We start from the raw sequence: 20,388 nt of genomic DNA, 5'->3' as shown, positions 1-20,388 counted from the left end.
AAAAAAAAAAAAAAAAAAAAAAAGATAAAAAGTATTGCTGAAATATTTCACTATCTCTTGGGAGGGGGGAGGAAAACACAATACAAAAAAAACCAACAGCAACCAACCAACCAAAATTTGACCCTATTACCAACCCCAACAGCCCTAGTTTGATTGTAGAAGCCATCAAGACCTAAAAACTTATTATCGCTTTTGGTTTCATAGCTCTACATCCCACCACCCCATATATTTGAATGTTCCTGCTCCATTTTTCCCTCTGCTTCAAACAACCCAGGCCATTATATGAACTGGAATCTCAACTGGTATTTCAAAAATGCCTCTCCTAGTTTCTATGCTACTTGTTCACATAGCAGCCACTGCACACTGAATGGCAATTTTACACATATAAAAATAACTGTGCACATTTATGGAACAGCTTTTGACAGATCAGCTCTAAATTTTATGCAAATCTTTCTGACAATAAGGGAGCTAGAGTTTATACACAGTCCAGTTCTCTAAACTAGGTTAAGTGGAGACTCCTTCTGCATTCATATGCAATATGCCCACTGTAGGAGTGCATCCATGCTGTCATTTACTGTATATAAAGTAATAAGGAATTCAGTGTCATTGTTTCGAATGCTGCTGGTTTTGAAAAGGCAGAGGTACCTGCAAGTTTTCTTCTACAACATGTAATATCTGGCATTTTTCACTCCAGGTAGTATCAGAAACAAAAACTGAACTCAGCAGAAACTCCAAGTCCTTGGCAGATACTTTACCACAAGCAAGGTTCTATATGAAAGCGGACCTATGTAGTAGCTTGTACGAAATCCATGTGGGCAGCTTGTACGAAATGAGCCACATCAGAACCATAACATAGATCATAGTTTAAATAGGAATTGGGGTCCCTGATGCATTTCAAGAACTGAGCCTCCTGATGGCTGACAATGCACTCTGAATTGCTTATAACAGATTCCCATCACATCGGAAGTCCTAACTCCATATCCCTGTTTATAATTAGGTATCAGATTAATATAACATTTTTCCCTTTAAATGACTGTTCTCCTTCCGAATGCCTCACTTAAATTTATACAAGATTATTGCTGCAAAATAGATCACCATAGCACAATGGTAGTTACATGTAAACTTCAACGACTTAAGTTAATTGCAAAATTAACCTTTTTCATAAGCAGAATTTTGCATTTAATTACTGAGCCTTATTTTACATAAGACAATTTCACTAGATCTTTGCATTAAAGATGAAAATCTGTGTTTTCACAGTATTAGAAAACATGTTGATCTTCTAATACCACCTTGACTCTCAATATACTTTCCCGAATTTTATAGAAAATATTCTGAAAAGGAAACAAAACTGCATTCTTTTATGTCCCTGGTTATCACTTGGAAGACTTTTTGGCACTTTGGGCCTTTCAGACTGTGAACCTCGTAGTCGATGATACATAGCTTAAACTACTTTGAAATTTTATCAAACATTTTAAAATACAGAAAGTTAATATGAGGTTTTTATGATTCTGAAAAGATTTTTCATATAAAAGGGTATCTAAAAGTATATCCGGAGACAAAGGATTAAAGATTAATCAGTCATTTTAAATTCTCTGTACCACTGTATATCAAAAAGAAACCCTTTTTATTCTTTCCTGAGGACAGACAGATGAAGAACACAGATAGGATCACTTTCAACAAATCATCTGAAAAAGAGCACCTGCTTGCACCCTAACTTTTTTCTGTTCAGTATTTTGCCTCATCTTGATACCACTGTATTCCTCCTTCTTCAAATAAATACATGAATCTTGTGAATGACAAAAAATGTTTCTAATTTTTAAAAATAACTAAAAGCAGATGCTGGAATCCCCAGTAAACTCTTCCAGCTGCTACTGAACCACTGGCAACCTGAGTCTATTTAATTTGGATACCACTAATGGCAAAGAGGAAAATTTGCCTGCCAGACCTGCACGCCCAAGCTAAGCCAGTAAGAACAAAACTGAAAAACATCTTATGATATGAAATGCATTTAATCAAGACACTCTGAGTGATAACACATTATTCTTCCTATGGTCAATGCCTATTGTTTATTGAGGCTAACTCCAATACAGATAAATGACCATGAGATTCTGTTACAGATCAGTCATTTTTATTAATCCCAGTTTGTATTTCTAAAAAGAGTCTTTTGTTGCAATACTTTAAAGATACAGGCAGGTTTATGCGCATTAATGGAGAACAGGGTGCTGTTAATATTGATTAAATAAGATATTGTAAATTAATATTTAGCAAGGTCATTATGACAGATTGATATGACATGCAGGTCCCCAAGCCTGATGTCTTATCATTTCTGAAGAGACAGCCTGTTTGAAAAAATAAAGGAAGGAAAAGAAAGTCTTACAGGTGGCACTGAACTGACAGCAGCATATAATATAAAAGCGCTTTGTCATTCACATAATGTCTGGGGTAATGAAATGAATTCACTTTTCTGGCTTCCTCCAGTTTGCAGTGCCAAAGAACACTGTGTTATCAGCACAGATGGAGCATGCATGGTTCTGGAGAAGAGCCTGGTGCAAACTGCAAACAAGCTTCTCTGCATACCAATGAATCCCTGAGAATCAGACCTTTGCTGTCAAGTGACAGGTTTGGAAGCTCAATAAAAATGAACTAATCCCAGTGGTCTTGTCTGACTGCATGTACTGTCAGTGCTCAGGAGAAGAAACTGGGAAACAGGACACATCTTGCAGTCATGGCTACTACTTTGGTAAGAGATATCAGGCAGACAAGGGATTCATCCAGGTCCCATTATTTCTTGTCGGTGGTTTTGTTTCCTTTTTCTCCCCCCTCCCCTCCCCAGGACAGCAGAGAGGCAAGAGAACTACAATCACTGGCAATAAAGATGCATCAAAATTTCCAGAAAGAATAGAAGGAAAAATTTGAGAATAACTTTATGAATCAAAAAATCTTACATGTGTGACACATGGCTAACTGGGTATAATAGAGTCCAAAATATTACCCACATATAAGAGCTATACTACTAAGTTTATAAAAACAAATCCTTTCTCCATCTGTCTCCCGCCTTGGTACATAGCTATTATTAACACACATATCATATTCCTCGTCTTAAACAACAGACCTCTTTGCCAGTAGGCTTAAACTAAATGTCTTACTTTGCACAATGATTAACTAAAGACATGTGGGTGTGTACACCTGTATGTCTTAAAGAAGGGAGAAGAAAGGTGGAAACTTCAAACAATTGAAGGAATAAGCTTCAAACCTTCCTGACTTTGGTGTTTTGAATTTTCTGGTCAGACCATTCAACTTAGGCTGCTTCAATATCATGCCAACCTTGTACAAAGCCCATTATTTGCTTCTGTACATTCCATAGCAGTTCTTGCAGTTTATTCCTACAAACTAATTATGGTCTTGCGAAACCAGGGGAACTTACAATGATATGGGGATTATTTGCATGAACTAAAGCAAACTAAATATAAAGAACATATAAAGAACAACAACAAGCAGATAGTTTTAAAACTAAATATTGACAGTAAAACTTTAAATAAAATATTGAAAAAAATATTGTAAAAGAGAGGCATACCCATCAACAAACTCAGAAGTCTCTGGACCTTAGAACTCACCCCCACAACTCTGTACAATCCTTGGTCATTTATACCTACAACGCAAAAAGAGAAGCAAAAACAAGACAGAAGATCAATCACAGTTAGATTTAGCATTAAAACTTTTACCCAGGCAATAAATTCTTCTCAGACAGACTACATAGTATTAACACAGTCATAAGAACATCATCATAAATAAAATATTGCAATAATCCTTTTGTTCTTCTGCCTTTCTAAGGTAAGTTCACGTTATGTTTTGATGAAGGTTTCATGTACCTGAATTCCACTTCAGAAACTGTGAGTAGAATCAAATAGGGACAAAATTTTGCTTGGGAAAAAACAACAAAAAAATCTCTGGCTGTTTTCAATTTTTTTTAATTACATTTTGGATAGATCAGCACGCACATTCTAATACTGCAAAAACTGAACAAATGCTGAAGTCAAGATTTCTTTCATAAATGTAATTTTCCTTTTTTCCAAATATGTGGCTGACAAGAAGAGTTCAGATAAAATAAAGGAACACTTGAGCCTATTCCCAGTCTTCAAAATTTCTTTAACTTTGTAAATGCTTTTCATTGAAGATACAAGGCCACATTCCAACCCACTGTGGTACACATACTAGTTAAGTCCAGAGGCATTACCACAGGTTACTGAAATCTGTACTTCTGGTTTTTCTTGGGATGAATAGAGTAGCTATAAGCAGAATAGTCTTTTCTGTCCCCTATTCTCATTTCATGTGGACACTGGACGACTTTCCTGTCATTCCTCTGTGCCCTTCTATCCCCTCACACACATTTACTTCTCAACCTCTTTCTACCCCTCCTCTTGTCTTCCTTTACCACATTCAGTTTTATCTGCAGGGAAGTAAAACTATGAACATAAATTGAAAGAAAATGTGAGGGAGAGAAAGGGCAGGGAAGGAAAAGGGTCTTTGTTTGCTGCACTGTTTCAGTGCCCATATAGTGGGATGTAAATATTACAGTCCTGAAGCTGACATGGATGTTTGAGAGGCCACATAATAAGCAGCCATCTACAAACATCACCAATACACTACCTCTGTATCTACATTGGCCTGGACAAGTAGAAATGCCACAAAATACCTGTGTTTCTAATCCAAGGAAAAAATTTCAAACAGCAGATCATGTGGTATTCTTATTCAAAATATCCTTCAACAAAGAAAGACTTGTGGAGAATTCTCAGTTTCAATACAAAACTGTTCCAACTCAGAGAAAGAAAATTAAAACCAGTCATATGAGAAAAAGTTTCTTCCCAAATAAATATTACATGAAGTATGTAAAAATCATTAGCCTTGTAATGAATTACTGTCAGACACCACCATACTACATAGCAATAATTCTCAAATATAGAGAACTTTGCATTTTCTGCCTCTTCCTCCTTCCTATCCCTTGCTACATCTTTTAATTCTTCTCTCACCCCTTCCTCTTCCTCAGTCTGCAGCCTCTTGGGCCATTGCTCCAACTGGGCAAAACTGACTCCTCTCCTTCCCCAGGATGCAGGCACCACCGTAACGATGTTGAGTCTTAACTTAGTTGTCACAGTCAGAGCTGACTCAAATTAACAGAGTAAACCAGATCTCCAGTATTTCACCTGTCATCACCAAAAAACACAACTCCAGAGTATGTTTGCAGTTTATCTGTGCACAAAAGAAAAAAAAAAGCAAAACAGCTATGCAGCCACACTACTATTCTTCTCAAAATAGGAACCCCACCAATTAAGTTTTCTAATGATCCCAAGAACAATAGTGTGATAATTGCATGCTATACACCACTTGAGGACTGACAACAGTAAAAAAAATACAGTATTTGATTCACTCCAAACATGGATGCACTACAAGTCTGTCCTGAGAGCAGCAATTATTTTTATTTCAACTTCCTCAGAGGTGTCCAGGAAAAGTCTTTTACAAAAGTAGCACCAAGCCTTTTAATGCCTCACACTTTTTCTTATACAATGCCCTCCGCTACTTTCAGTGCCTCAGAACAAGCATTTTGTATCCTATTGCAAGAAGCTTAAAAGCTGAGGAAACACTGTCACAGTCAAATACAGCTCAGCTTTTGCTTATCTCAGAAGTTGTTTTGTGACTTTCTGTGCTTCTAACATTAAAATCAGGAGGATCCAAACTGTGCTGATCCCAAACATACATTTACAGGCTTAAAAATAATTAAGGCCAAATCACAAAAACTACTGCTCAGTATTAGAATGGACATGATATGTAAAAGTCTCTAAAATTACAGCAGTATTGAAACTAAGATGATCTTCCAGCAATAATCATGGCTCTGTGATAGTAATTATCAGAAAATTGATCAGTTTCAAGTTCATCAATCTGAAAAAAGCACAGCTAATTGCAAGCAGACATCAAGAAGTGCAAAGAGGAATTAATATTTCAACATAGTTTTAAACGATACCTGTAAACGTACCTTCACATCATCTTTTACTTAAAATACATAAACCCAGTTTGAAACAATACCATATCGGATTTAATCTGCATATTTCAGATCTTCAGCACGCCCAAGACTGATAAGGCTTGGCGTTCACAGAACACAATTGACAAGATGACTCATCGCAAGGAATAGCTTCCCACCGACTAAAACGCTAAAGGGCTCAGACACTGTCTGCCGGCTCAACCAGTCACTATTGGCAACTTAGAGGAGTTCAACCACGCAGCAGAATTTCCTTCATATTTATGTTATCTCAAGATATCTGGCTGTCTGATACTGGAATTTGGCACAGGTACACAATTTGCAAAATATGCTTAAGAAAATAAGGTATTGTAAGTAAAATAATAATTTGTACAACTGTATGCAAGGTATGTAGACAAGTTTACTTCGTGGCTGGCATCTTACATGTGGCTGACACGGACTAGTAATACAGCTGCAAGTACAACTTTTTATATCAAACGCCATAGTAGAGAAACAGCCACAGAAGCGACATGCTAAATTCAAAGTAATGCCAAATTTTTTTGTTACATTAGAAGGTTCTCTGCTTCCTCTTCACCATCTTTCTCATGAACAGACAGATTGGAAAGACAGCTCGATGCTGCCATCTCTCTCTGCCACTCAGATTAGCAGTTCTGCGAGTTCTAAAATCAAGACAAACACTGCTCTGGCAAACACCTACCACATCCTTATAGAAGGTACAAGCAACTTCTTGCACACAAAAATATGCACAGAATCTTTACTACCAATGCAAAAAGCTCCTTGATGTTCCTATAAACTTTTACCCCATTGTATTATTCTCAGTACAGAATTATATATAAAATGCTCCAAACAGAACCCAAAAAGGCTGAGACAAAACACAGGTGCACATCCAACCAGCACCATACTCAGTACTTGAGAGACAGGCTGCATTATCTTGATGCCTCAGTGTCTCCTAGCAAGTAAAGCAGACCCAATGTCTTACAATGCAACGCTGAATCAGAAACGTACATACATTTTCACCAAGACACTGCCTTTGATTCCTCTGCTCATTCAGAGCAAATAATTTCCTTCTTGGCTTTATAAAAGCAAACGTAACTGAGAAAAAAAACCCTAGCCATTGACAAGTTTATGTTCAATAACACTTTCATGCTCTTCTCTCTCTGAATACCAGACTTTTTCTGCTATGACATGACAAGTCTAATCTCAGTTTCCACCCACACTAGACTGTCCTCTCTTTCCACCCACGCCATCCTCACACCCATTATGATTAAAAGAGATAAAAACATGGCACATAAGCACAGTCTCTGAAGAGGCATCTGTCCTGTTTTCTTCTACTGAACATAACTTGTCTTTGATGTGTTATCATTAAAGTGCAATAATCAAGTAAAAATTGTTTTAAGAACGTGTATATGTATAACATTCGCAGCCTGAAAGATGGGTTTTATTCACCATACAACTATTTGGCCAAACCCGTCTGAGGCAAACAACAGAATTTTCCCTTGACCATCCATTTTGCTTAGCTTGGTAGACATCAGCAGAAGGTCCTGCAGGTTCTGCAGAAAACAGAAACTGATCTTTTAGGAATTCTTCCTAAAGTCTGTCTCTTCCAGTGCAAAGAAAAGATCCATTCTATATTGAGGCAGGGTTTTGCAGTGAAGGCAACTTATGTGCTGGATGCCAGCTCTATCTGCAGTGTTTTCCAGCTAAAATATTCAGATTCTAAATGCCAGTAACTGAAATTTTTAATGTGGTAAGACAGGCAGACCTTCTTTGAAAAAATATTCAAAAGAACAGAATGAACAAAAGTTAACACCAGATAGAATACGGTCTGATCTGGAATAACATCAGACAAGACTAATACAAAAATGTCCAAGAGAAAAAGGATTTCAGACACTTCTTGCTGTTTAAATGCTAAATTCCCAATATCACAAAGGCTGCTCAGTCTTTCTAATAATATTATATAGTAAGTGGAAGACACTGCTTTTAAGTAAGACCTTGCATTGACAAGAAGTGTGACTAACCCATGCTTGTGTTCAGCTACCTAATTTGAGCTTGACTGTGATATAAAAAAGATGAAAAACTTCTGAGCAGTGCTAAATATCTATAACATAATATCCTATTCCTGAAAAATTGTGTATCCTCCCTTTGGGAGAGGGAAGGAAGGTCAATAATTCAGGAGGAAAACAAAATTCACTCAGAGACATGTCAGTATCTCTTTTAACAAACCAAGAAATACACCGTAACTAATTACATATTTAAATCTCTTAACCTCTTTAAAAAAAATACAACCAAACAAGTTCTCCACACAATACCATATACAACACAGCAAGCCGCAGAGTGGCTGGTCACCTCACATTTCAGCACGTCCATACAAGGACTGTCGTCTCCTCACACGGCATCAATATCAAAAGCTGACACTATCCAGTGCCCAGATTACAAGGGGTGTGTGACACAGTCTCTCCACAGTTATGATCCCAACTACCTCTTGAAAACTGTCTGCATACTGAGTAAACGCGACAGCAACTTTGTTTCTGGTGCGAGACTAACTTCACCAGACCTACTTCAATACTTCCTGTTTTTCACTTTGCCTGTTCAGCTTCTGTTCTTCCGTCTTGACTAAACAGAAATTCAAAGTCCACAAATGGAAAACTAAAACTAGTCTATTACAACAGCAAAGCAAGGTACAGGAATTGCCTACAACTCAGTGGTTTTTTTCTCAGCTGTTGCTCACGAACATTGGCTTCCTTTGTCAAGAGAGATACTATTACACCCTTCTGAGCACCTCTTAAAAATGCACTTCTTGAGGGAAAGGCTGGGGCTGGACAGAAGGAAGCTTCTGCCCAGCTCAGTGTAATCACTGCAATATCTACCATGCTAAGTCTTTCCCACCAATCTACACAGGACTAGATCACACGGGCCTTCACAACCAGGCTGCTTTGATCATTACCTCGTGTTTCTACAGCACTGATGCACTTTTTGATGATGGTGAATCCTATCTTGTCCAACTGTGCGCCTGCAAGGAAAAAAAAAAAAAATTGAAAAGTTTTAAGCACTATGACATTGCTGTCTTTTACTGAAAAATACGGTTGGACTGTATGTGGATATAGTTATCACATAGCTATTCTCAGGCAAACTGTAAATATTCTGCAACTGGAGTATTTCTTCATTTTTTCCTTAAGAAATTCACCCTTTTTCCTTCTGTCTAGCCCACGTACAGGCTCACTCTGGTATTAGTGGCTTCACCAAATCAGTTCACAGCAGCAGCCTTTGAAGAATAGGATCTCTGATTAGGTACATATATTGGCAGATGCAAAATGGAATTTAACAGTATATACTGCAACATTGACAACATCTGAGAGTTAACCAAATGGGACAAGGAAGTACTTATGATGAAAAAACATAATCATCAACAGCAGGGCTTTTATAGAGTCCTAGCCTAAGCCAAAAAAATTCTCACACTAAAGATACAGGACACATGTATATCATTTCACAGCAGTTAATGATCTGACTCCATAAGCACAGATGCATTAACAGGATAACAGCTGAGATCCAGCACTCCTTTGTTGTTCTTATTTTATTTCTTTTCTTCACATTTAAAAGCCTATATTGCAAAACTGCCCTTCCCCCAATCATCTGGCCTTCTTGCTCCTGGGGACCTGGTCTTGCACCATGAAAATAATAATATGTGGAAAAAGTTCTATTAATAATATCAGGATCCAACTTTAACCAACAATTTAATGAAAGAAAAAGTAAGGATAAATTGCCTGATAATGTAGTAAGGATAACTGCTTTGGTTCATATATTTTGCTAACAGAAGAAAGATGATACCTTTTAAAGAAAATAATCTCTTCTATTCCATATTACATTTTATGTTTTAAATACACACATTGAAGTTTTTTGCTGACCTTTATGTTCAGCTGTGATTTCTTTTAAAACTATACTTATGTATTATAACAGATGTGTGTACACAATCTGGATTAAGAAATTGTGATGCATTTATGTACAAATTAACCCTTTTTTGAGTCAATTTCCAGCAGGAAGTATATTGGCAAAACCAGAGTGTTTCTCTAGCTTAGCTTATGTCAAGTCCTACAGTTCTTACCTATATACTAAACTACGTTACTGTGAAAACCCATTAATTATAAAATCCACAAAGTATATTCAGAAATCTAGTAAAATATTTAATTACATTGGATCCACCTAAAAACAATTACCTTTGCCTTTCTCAGTTGTAAAATGTAAACAAAAAAAACAGCTTTAATAATTTAAATACTTACTTCCCTCTTGTTTTGCATTTGCTCTATTCAAATTGATGAACAGCTAATGCAAAAAGAGTAAAAAGACAAATTATTTCAAAGACTTTTGCAAAACCAGAAACAAGACACCCCCAATCTTAATGCCCAGTAGATATAAATATAGCTATGTACAGCTAGAACACACCACGTTTAACTACAACAGCTCTAATAGCAAGACCAGAGGCCTATGCTCGTTCAGAAAGTAGATAATTGCACTTTTTAGGAGGTGAATTTTTTACAAAATTCTCAACAAATACAGTTCCTTGGGGAGCAGTACAATGTTAGTTACAGCCACTGAAATTAACTGTGATTTACATGTTCCATGTTCCTATGTTCTCTGCAGGTTAATTCCTCGTAGCTCAAAAGCTCACTCAAATCATTGTGAACCGCTTTGATGAATCTTGGGATTAATATCCCAGCTCAGCATTCCTAGAAGTTTAAAGTTTACTGAGGACTCCAGATCAGACAACATGGAAGGGTAACAAGCACTTCTGCAGAAGACACAAGAATTTTACAACAATGAAGTAATTTAAACCTACTGCTAGCCAACTACTGGGGACAGACACATGATTGTGTCATTGACTAGAAAACACTCCTATTTTTGGCCCACAAGACCAATATAATATTCATGATTATAGGAATAACCTGCAGTGAGTTTCAATTCTGGAATTCATTTAATGGCTTGGGTTGGAAAGGACCTGAAAGATCATCTACTTCCAACCTCTCTGCATGGTCAGGGACACCTCCCACTAGACCAGGTTGCTCAAAGCCTCATCCAACCTGGCCTTGAACACTTCAGGGATGGGGCATCCACAGCTTCCCTGGGCAACCTGTGCCACGGTCTCACCACCCTCACAGTAAAGAATTTCTTCCTAATGTCTAAACTAAATCTCCCCTCTTTCTTTTCAAAGCCATTACCCCTTGTAACAAGTCCCTCCCCAGCCTTCCTGTAGGCCCCCTTCAGGTACTAGAAGCCCACTGTAAGTTCTCCCTAGAGTTCAGACCCATTTTCTGACGTGAAGCAGAAATTAAGCACATTGAAGTACAACTTGAATGTCAAACCCTTTACAAGGATATTACTGTTGTTGTTGTTGTTATTATTTTTTTTTTTATTTTCTTGCCACTAGAATGCAGTATGTCAGAATAAGTCTAAGTGGACGTCCTTATTTATACTGGACATTTACTAGAATGCCAATATCATCACTGTGATGGGAAGCCATTTATAAAAATCGATGCTGTCATTCCAATGAAAAATATATCAGCATTAGCAGTTATCTACACTGAGCTTTACCAAATTACTCATCTCTCCTCAGCTTTATTTCACTTTTATTCTTTCTTCATTGAACATATCATTTGCATAAATGGGATCAGGGAGCAGGGGGCAAGATAATTTCTCTATTACACTATAAATGACTATTAAAAAAGTATGCTTACAGCTTCTTTTCCATCCAAGGCTTCCATCCACAGCTTTCTGTCTTCCTCAGAAAATGCCTGCATGGTCACAGGAACTCCAGGCCTGCAAATGTACCAGTCACACAGAGTAACTGCAGTCACCAGCAACTACAAATAGCTTGTCAAATTCTACTTCCAACTACAAGCAAAAGCTCAATGTCCTAGAAGTCAGGGTTGGGTTGGGGTTTTTTTGCTTAATTACTGAACATTGCTCATCTTTAAAATAAAAGAAAGGTACAGAACTGATAAACACAGTAGGAAATAGGAAGGAGAGGGAGAAAAAAGCAAAGTGAAAGCAATCTGCAAACTATTTATTTGAAACAGTTAACTGCTGAAGGTTTGTGGATTCCAACACTTGCTGGGAGTTACTGAGTTTTCCAAATTCTAAATAAACTTGCTCTCTTGTTGCTGTGCTGCTACATAAAAAATAGCTGTTTTCAAGTTCCTTGATATGCGGTCTTCAGCTTTAGAGCAGAGACAATTATTATACTTTTTCAGGAAATATAAAAAACAATCACATCTTAATGCAGTGCCTCATTAGAAAACTCCACTATTATGACTTCCCTAAAAAGAAAGGATGGGCAACTGTGGGATGTAGAGATTACTGAACAGAGATTAAAATAAATCTACTTTTGTGTTTAAATAATATGAATCACAGCATAGTGTACAACCAAAGAGAGTTAAAAGCAGATCAGGTTATTTGGGTAATTATTTTTCTGCCAATTAAAAAGTCATTATATTCAGCCTGCCAATACTTTCAACAAATTCTTAAATCTCATTATATAGAGATGGATAGAAACAGAGAACTAATTCATAACATTCTCTCTCTTTCTTTTGTATTAAATCTGTCTCCAAGTAGCAAAATATCTTTAGGGGAAAATGTTATCCAAAAGCAACAGCACAGAGAAAACAAGTACAAATCCCACTTCTACTTAAAGCATTAATAGTCTACACGTCGTGTTCATATTTTTACAACTAGACATATTTCTGTTTTATTTTCACCTTGCCATAAATTTTACCAAACCACAGAATTTAATTTCAGTGTAAAACTCCATAGGTACAAACACCTCCTGGTCAAAATCTCTTCAGATATGCGAGAACAAAGCACGCATACACCCTCTAGCAAAGCAATCTAAATTCAGGAAACTCAACTATAACTTTGGAAAATGACAGCAATCAAAGAAGTGGGAAAAAATTTAATCTCTTACTGTTCTCAGTGATAGATATAGAGCCTTTAAGAGCAGGTAAGGGAAGCTTTACCTTAATTTCTGCATCTGATAACCTTTATGACTAAAATAAGCTAATATTTATATTAGTAATAAGAGTACACAAAGTAGTTTCTCAAGCCATACCAGCTTTTTTCAATGCAAACTGGTCTGCTAGTGGTGCAGGGCTGCAACCATCATACACATGCCAATCTAATCATTCAGTTAAAAAAAACCAAACAGCTAAATTAACTAAAAAAAGCCCACATGCTGATTTGTTGTTTGTTTTTGTTGGTTTTTTGTTTGTTTGTGGTGGTTTTTTGTCTATGTTCTTTTAGTAGGTAAAACTAAAATCAAACAAGTTACTTTCAAGCAGGGCAAACTTTCCTTCCTTTCTCTAAAACTCTGACAAAAGTCAGGGTAAAACTCGGTCAAAGGGCCTAGAGGCAGGACCTAGAGGCAATACATCAAACTCAGTTTATACTGCACGAAACATTATTTACTTATCTTCAATTTAAAGTCAAAAGAGACAAAGCCCTCCCTCCTCCTTGCCCTGTATTTGTAAAATTAAAATCCAATTACTATTTCAGAAGTATAGCTCTTTATCAATAGGAAGTAGTTTCCTACCCTGAAAGACTTCTGCTGTCTCCTGAAGATATAAATTTCTCTATATTTACCACTAGTCACCTCCAATGAAGCATGATAGAGTACAAAAAACAGGGGAAAAAAAAAAAGCACTTTCCAGAGACCTAGGCAGGATCCTTGCACCCTCAGAGCTTATAGTCATAAGTATCAAAGTGTAAAGAAAAAGTTATTTAAATATTTAGCTGGCTTCAAACTATTCTCAAGTCACACATAATGCTGAACATTTGCTACCAAAAAGTCCTTTCTTAAATTTTACAATCTTGCCTCCTTTCATAGCACAGGAACAAAGAAAACCCTATGGCCAGCCATCAATCTGTATGTTATTTTTTAACTTGGACAAGCCCAGAGATAAGTGTGCCCTGAACTGATACCAAGGAAACAAGCTAACTGCCTGCAGCACAGAACTAATCTCCATGGGAACATCTCAGTGCTACACACATATATTATTAAAAGAAAATGTCTGATATCAAGGTCACAGTGGATCAGTTGTGTCTATTATATCTGAACAGAAAGATGGATTCGCTTTTTCCCACTTTTACCAGAGAAGAGAATGAAAAAACATTTTGCAAGATCAAGAAATCACTGCTCTCCATCCATCTCTGTTCAAACTCCAGATACCCCATCGAGCAGAGATGACACACAGAGGGGGATAGACTGACATTTCTTATAGTACTTTTTTTTGCAAATTTATCAGACTCAGTTTGAAATTTCTTACTCATACTGACCAATATAATGACCCAAAAGGAGCTCATGTCAAGAGTTTAAAACTTTACTGCCCTTCCTATTGTTGGAACACAAGTTAACCCACATAGTTAACCTATATCGTTAACCCATATCCTCCTCAAATCAACAATGCAAGTTCAAAACATACTGTAGACTTCTGACAAAAGCCACCTGATCTGTATATTAGTATCTTGTCATCCGCCATGTGACCTAGAAGTTTTCAGATGCAGTGGTAGTTTTGCATTCCTTTACTCATTGCTTGTTCCAGAAGCAGGCATGCCCCAGGCAGGTCAGTTTGGCCAAGCAGGCTAGCCACAACTTTTGACCTAAGACTATGCAGATGCGTATGATCCTTATCACAGACATATTTGCAGACCACTAGGAATCACAGGACATAGGGGCCTGACAGCACTGGTCACATTGCATTTAAAGTGAAGGGCGCACTGAATTTTATTTTAAAAAAACCTAAACCTGTAAAACTTAAAGACCTACTATATGATAAATTAGAATGTAATTAAGCAGTATAAGTAAGGAGCAAATGCATTAGTTAAAAACAGTTCAGAAGGGGTGGAACCAAGAACTCAGCAACAGTCCACTGATTTATATCTAGTATTAATGCTAGACATAGTCCTGTTCTACACAGACATGATCTGCACCAAAAGAACATGGCATTACCACAGCCATATTTATTTGCAGTACCCTACTAAGATGGATTCTCTCACCCTCATAAATTAAGATTACAATGCTGAAAAAAGCAGTATTTATCATATTTTAAGATAATTTTAGCAAAATAAATATCTGATCCTTCTCTTTCAAAATAAAGCAACAAAATTGTGGCATTTCAAATAGGCAGTGGCAACAATCTTCAAGAGGCACAGGATGATTACACCAGGCACAAAAAGCCTCAAAACTGCAATGATCTCCTTTTCAATCTGAGAATCCAGCACAATCCTCAGCATCGTGTCATTTTGGAAAGCAGGCATATGATAGAATATGGCCATGACTGTATGAATTATTACTGTGATCACAGTCTTTCACTATAGCTATTATGTACACTTCAATTTAAGCCATGTTTCTTCACAATGATAACAACTCTTAACAGTTTCTCTGAGTTTTCCTATGCTTTACTTTTGTGTGAGCTCAAACGTCTACATTTCAGCTTAGAGTCCCTCTGCTTCTGCTACAAACAACTGAGGTAGAATCCAGCCACAGCAGTGCTTGCCTGCTCCTCCTGTGACTATTTCCCATTGGCACTTAGAACAAGCATTGAAAAAAACAAAGAAAATAAAACAGTAATATTACAGTAACATTAACTACTACTTAGAAAGAGTCTTTCTAGTATGTTTCACAAGCTTACCTGTCTGATGCTTCTAAGTCAAAACAGAATCGCCTGTCTATAGTATCTACATTTCTTTTAGTACAATACATAAGGACGAAGAGTTCCTCATCACCCTGTGAAAAGAAAGTTTTCATATGCTTGACCCAGTAATTTAAAGCTTCAGTAAGCCAATTACACAAACCAAGTAAGGTAAATTTACATTAAAATAATGGCAAAAGCTATATTGAAAACTGACACTTGCAAAGAATTCGCTCATGGTTCCTGTTCAGGTCTCTGCACAGTAGCACTCAAAGTCCATGGTCACTTATGGGCCATGAATGCAAAAATATTTAGCCCATTTTAACTGGTATTTTACAGCATGACACAGTACCACAGAAACATAATCTAACAAAAATATTTTGCTAGAAAGATTTGGCACTTCACAGTATAAGTACAAAATTAGTATAAGAGGCTTCTCCCATTTTCTGTCAGACAAAGCAATTTCCATAGTAAAGGCTATTGCTACAGCAATTAGAACAAAGTAAGTGTCCTTTAGCATCTGTAAACTGTCTTACAGAACCAGTCTTTTCTTCAGCCAACACTAGGATCTTATTTTACCTTTACACATTCAACAATCAAATAAACTCATCTGTGAATGCTGCACAAGTTGTACCAGACTGAATCAAGATTAACTGCGTATTTTAATTATATCTTGTCTTATTCAATAGCTGCAGACACAGGAAGTTGTCACTGAACGAGTACTTGCATTGTGGGTTTCAAAACAAAAGAACTTCTAATACAGCAACGATGGCTTCAAAAGTGTTCTAGAATGCCAAAGCTTTTATACACATACTACATTAACTAAAAGGGGTTGTTATTATTATTAGAGTAAATCAGGATTAAAAATTCATAGAAATACTGAAGTTATTAAGGAAGACGAATGTCAATTAGTACAGCAAGTTTTCCAGAGCTTCTGAAAGATTCTTCCAAATTCAATATATTTGTAAATACGCAGCCTTCAAAATGACAAAATCCTCTCTTCTAGTCCTTACATCTCTAAATAAAAAATCCGACTGGAACACACAAGAAAGAAATTTCTGTTTTCCTTCAGTTATACTTCAACAAGTTAAATGCCTCATGGATAAACCTGATTCCAAATGGTGAAACATTGCATGTTATCAATACAATGGTCTCATATTCTAATAGGAACAAACGGAAAAGCCTGCAGAATTCTTATCTATTAATCCAACAGTTATTTTAGGTTAATGCCCTTACATGGCAGACAGAATTACATGAAGGAAAAAAATGGCAAAGAGGTAAAGAGGGAAAGTACCTGACATATCTTACCTGACACAATCTCCGATCTTGATGCAGGGCAAGTATAAGAGTAGAAAACTTAAAATATACTTACAACTTTTCCTCCTGATCTGTGTTCAAAAGGAATCATAGTGAACTTCTTTGTCTCTTTCCTATAGGTGCAATAGTGCTTCACCCAGCTGGAACCAAAGGGGGCAGGCCCTACACAAAATGGAAGTATTTAATAGTATGTATTTTTTCCAGCTTGTGTGTTTTCTTCTTCTGCTTTCCAAAATGATACTTAAGAGTTCTGCTTAATTCCTAAGTATATAAAACAAATATATGAATTAAGAAGATTATACAAAGTAATACAAACATTAAGGAATGCTTACTCTTCTAAAAAAAAATAAATAAATAAAATATTTTACATGTAAGCTTAATCACAAATGGAAAGAATTATTAACCTTTGTCTCACTACTAAAGACAAAATATTTTTCCCCTATTAAATAAATACCCCTTGGAAACCTTATTTAAGCAAAACATGGAAATCTAGCTTTACACTTGGTAACTCAAAGATAAATAACCACTGATAAATGTACCTATGTTGCAAGCTCTACCTTATCAACTGATTAAGGTCTGATCACATTTTCTAACACCAAAACTCATTCCTACCTTCATCAGTGCACACCCAACACAGGATACACTTACTTAAGAGCACAGCCTATTACATACAGTATTACTGAGATTTGTACCATAATGTTAACTGTTAAAACTTGGATTCTGACTCTGTCTCTTCTTACTTTTTAAAAAAGGTCTGCAAAGTAATCTTCCCTTTTGAAGGACTCTGGCCCAGAGCATCAGGGAAGCCTTTCACAAGCAGCTCAAGCTGACAGAGATTTCACTGCTCCTAACCTGGAAGATCCCAACTGCCTTGCTACTCCTCAACTCAACTTCAGCCACATTTGCCTCTTCTGAATCCTTTCAGGTGATTCTAAAGCTTATGATGACCAAGACAAGCAAACGGACCACACAGAATAGCAACTTTTCTTATTTTTTACTGCTAGTTCTCTTAAAACTTATTTCTGAACACTGCAATACCAATGTTTCCATCAAGAATGTAGTAGCCTTCCATTTGCGAAACATTTTACAGAAGTCTTTAAGTAAAGATTAATCAATTAAATATACAAGTAAAATCTCACTTCAGAATAAGCAAACAAACTTTCTGTAAGGGCACAGATATAAAAATATCATCTATGCAAAAAAAACAAAAGAAACCAACAAAAAAAAAAATTACTTTGTGGTAATTCCTTGAGTGGTAAGATCTTTGCATCTTACTCAGCTTTTTTACTAGAGTGAGAAGATGTTAATTGTTCAAAGTATTGACAGGATATGATTTGTGTGACATGAACCTTCACAGCCAGCTTTTCAACACTAGCAACCTAGCACGTAGCCTGCTTTATTTGACCTTATGATCACAACAAGGTAATGAAAGCACATCACTGAACCAAGGAAATGACAAGTCAATTTCATCGTACTAAACTATCCAGCTTTCAGAGGCTAATCTGACAACTCATGTTGTTGTCTGACAACAAATATCTCATAGTTCTAGGAGAAATCATTAGTAAGTGATTCAAAATAACATGAAATGCAACCTTTGGTCAAATGAAACTTCCACAAATTCAGTTATCTTTGCTAAGAACTGTCACACTTTAAGCACTATTCTCTTTTTCTGAGCTGTGGTAACCCTGCCATTAGAAACTTTGAACATTTACTCAGATGATGCTGTTTAATAAACTGTATATTCTTTGAGTCTTCATGTTACCCTTAAACTAAGATTTGCCTGTATGCACAATATGGGCACTATAAGAATACAAAAATACACTTACTTTTTTCCTGTACATAGAGATAGCCTTCCATGGTGAAGTGATTTGCTCTTTTATGTTCCTGAGGATTTCTCCTGATCTTATTCATGAGCTCCTCTACCTCTGATCTTGTTCCTTCAAAACGATTTCGTGTCTAAAATAAGATGGCCAAAACCCATTAGTAGAGAGAGTGGAAGAAGGACTTAGCCTTCCTGGCAAACAGGAGTTAAAATAATTATTTATAAAATAAAGAGAACTATTCAGGCCATTTCAAGATAGTCAGTGCACAATTTTCATATGTTTACTTTTCAAGTTTTCTGATGTTCTTCAAATTAAAGTGTGGTTTAGATATTAGCTGTTGTAACTGTGGAAAGCATATAAAGATTGCAAGGGTAGATTTCTAAAACAAGGGTAGATTTCTAAAACAATGTCTTAGCCTATTCAGAAAGGAGTGAAATACTGAGTGTAAAATTACTCTCTATTTGAATATTCAAGGTTCCTTAGAAAAATATTACTACTGATCTTGGCTTAATTAATGAGGTTCTTTACTTGTTGTCAGACAAGTGAGAATTTTCTGTGGTTATTGAGAAAACAGTGACACGAGGGCCAACAAAAACATATACACATTGAGATTATACACAATATAAGTTTTGATCACACAGGAGTAGAAGCATATTTATTTTTTACAAACAAAAAATCCCCCAAAAAACCAAACCCCAATGACTAGTTGATTATTATTTCTGAATGTCACTCGTTCCAAAGTCTGCAAGCAGCTGCAAGAGAAATATTTATTACAACATGAATAAGAACAATCCGAAAGAATCACATCATTCACAAATCATACAACAGGACTACACAAAATAACAAAGTAGCTCACACCTCACACAAGAAACTCTTCCATTTGGTCTGAAAAACACTGGCAATTTTCCAATGAGCAAATAACAAAAGTAAAGCAATCATGGTAATACCTAGTTTTCTCCACATACCCACTTGCCCAGATTGCACAAACTGAAAACATAATCTAAATTCCAAGCTAGCATTTTCCCCAGTTTGCACACGTCGTTTGAGAAAAGCACATACTTTCACATGCATGCTTATCTGTCTTCTTGCTTTTTGAGATCATCTTTAAATTTCTGAAAATGAAAGAGCTTCTGAAAATGCTGCCTCACCTATTGTATTTTTTTTCCCCAGGACAAGCAGACAAGTGCATACAATGACAAGTATATTGTGAATATAAACAAGTATCCATTCTTGTGCACAGTTAACACTATACTCCTGACTGGCTACCCATCCATGTAAATTCCAGATTTATGCTTGGAAGAAGTTTATTCATGGGCACAAACACAGTCTATCTGTAATCCAGCTCTTCAAAACTTTGCTTCCCACTTGCATTTGCTCTCTTTCTCACAGTATTAGCTCCCCTCTATCCACTGCACCTCCGTGCTGCTCCTCACTGTGTGAAGTCAAGCACATAGGAGCAAGCCTGTCCTGAAATTTACTACAGAAGCACTGATTTCTTCTGTGATGGAAGTATGCTTATGAAGATACCACTACTCAGTTTCCC

At 36.5% G+C, this 20,388-nt stretch overlaps 1 protein-coding gene across 1 annotated transcript in view; it reads right to left on the bottom strand.

Annotated features, from left to right (window-relative positions):
• The window catches only part of ARHGAP10 (Rho GTPase activating protein 10), a 101,120-nt gene that overhangs the window by 57,888 nt on the left and 22,844 nt on the right, over nucleotides 1–20,388 (bottom strand). Inside the window, exons 8-14 of the mRNA XM_010009004.1 lie at nucleotides 18,849–18,978; nucleotides 17,078–17,184; nucleotides 15,706–15,800; nucleotides 11,758–11,839; nucleotides 10,306–10,348; nucleotides 8,976–9,041; nucleotides 3,575–3,649 (exon numbers count right to left, since the gene is read on the bottom strand). Coding sequence (XP_010007306.1) covers nucleotides 3,575–3,649; nucleotides 8,976–9,041; nucleotides 10,306–10,348; nucleotides 11,758–11,839; nucleotides 15,706–15,800; nucleotides 17,078–17,184; nucleotides 18,849–18,978 — 598 coding nt within the window. The remainder of the gene's footprint in view (nucleotides 1–3,574; nucleotides 3,650–8,975; nucleotides 9,042–10,305; nucleotides 10,349–11,757; nucleotides 11,840–15,705; nucleotides 15,801–17,077; nucleotides 17,185–18,848; nucleotides 18,979–20,388) is intronic.

The sequence above is a fragment of the Chaetura pelagica genome, unplaced genomic scaffold (assembly GCF_000747805.2).
Source record: "Chaetura pelagica isolate M959 unplaced genomic scaffold, ChaPel_1.0 scaffold221, whole genome shotgun sequence".
NCBI lineage: Eukaryota > Metazoa > Chordata > Aves > Apodiformes > Apodidae > Chaetura > Chaetura pelagica.
Note: the sequence above shows the minus strand (reverse complement) of the source record. Positions and strands in the feature narration are given on the sequence as shown.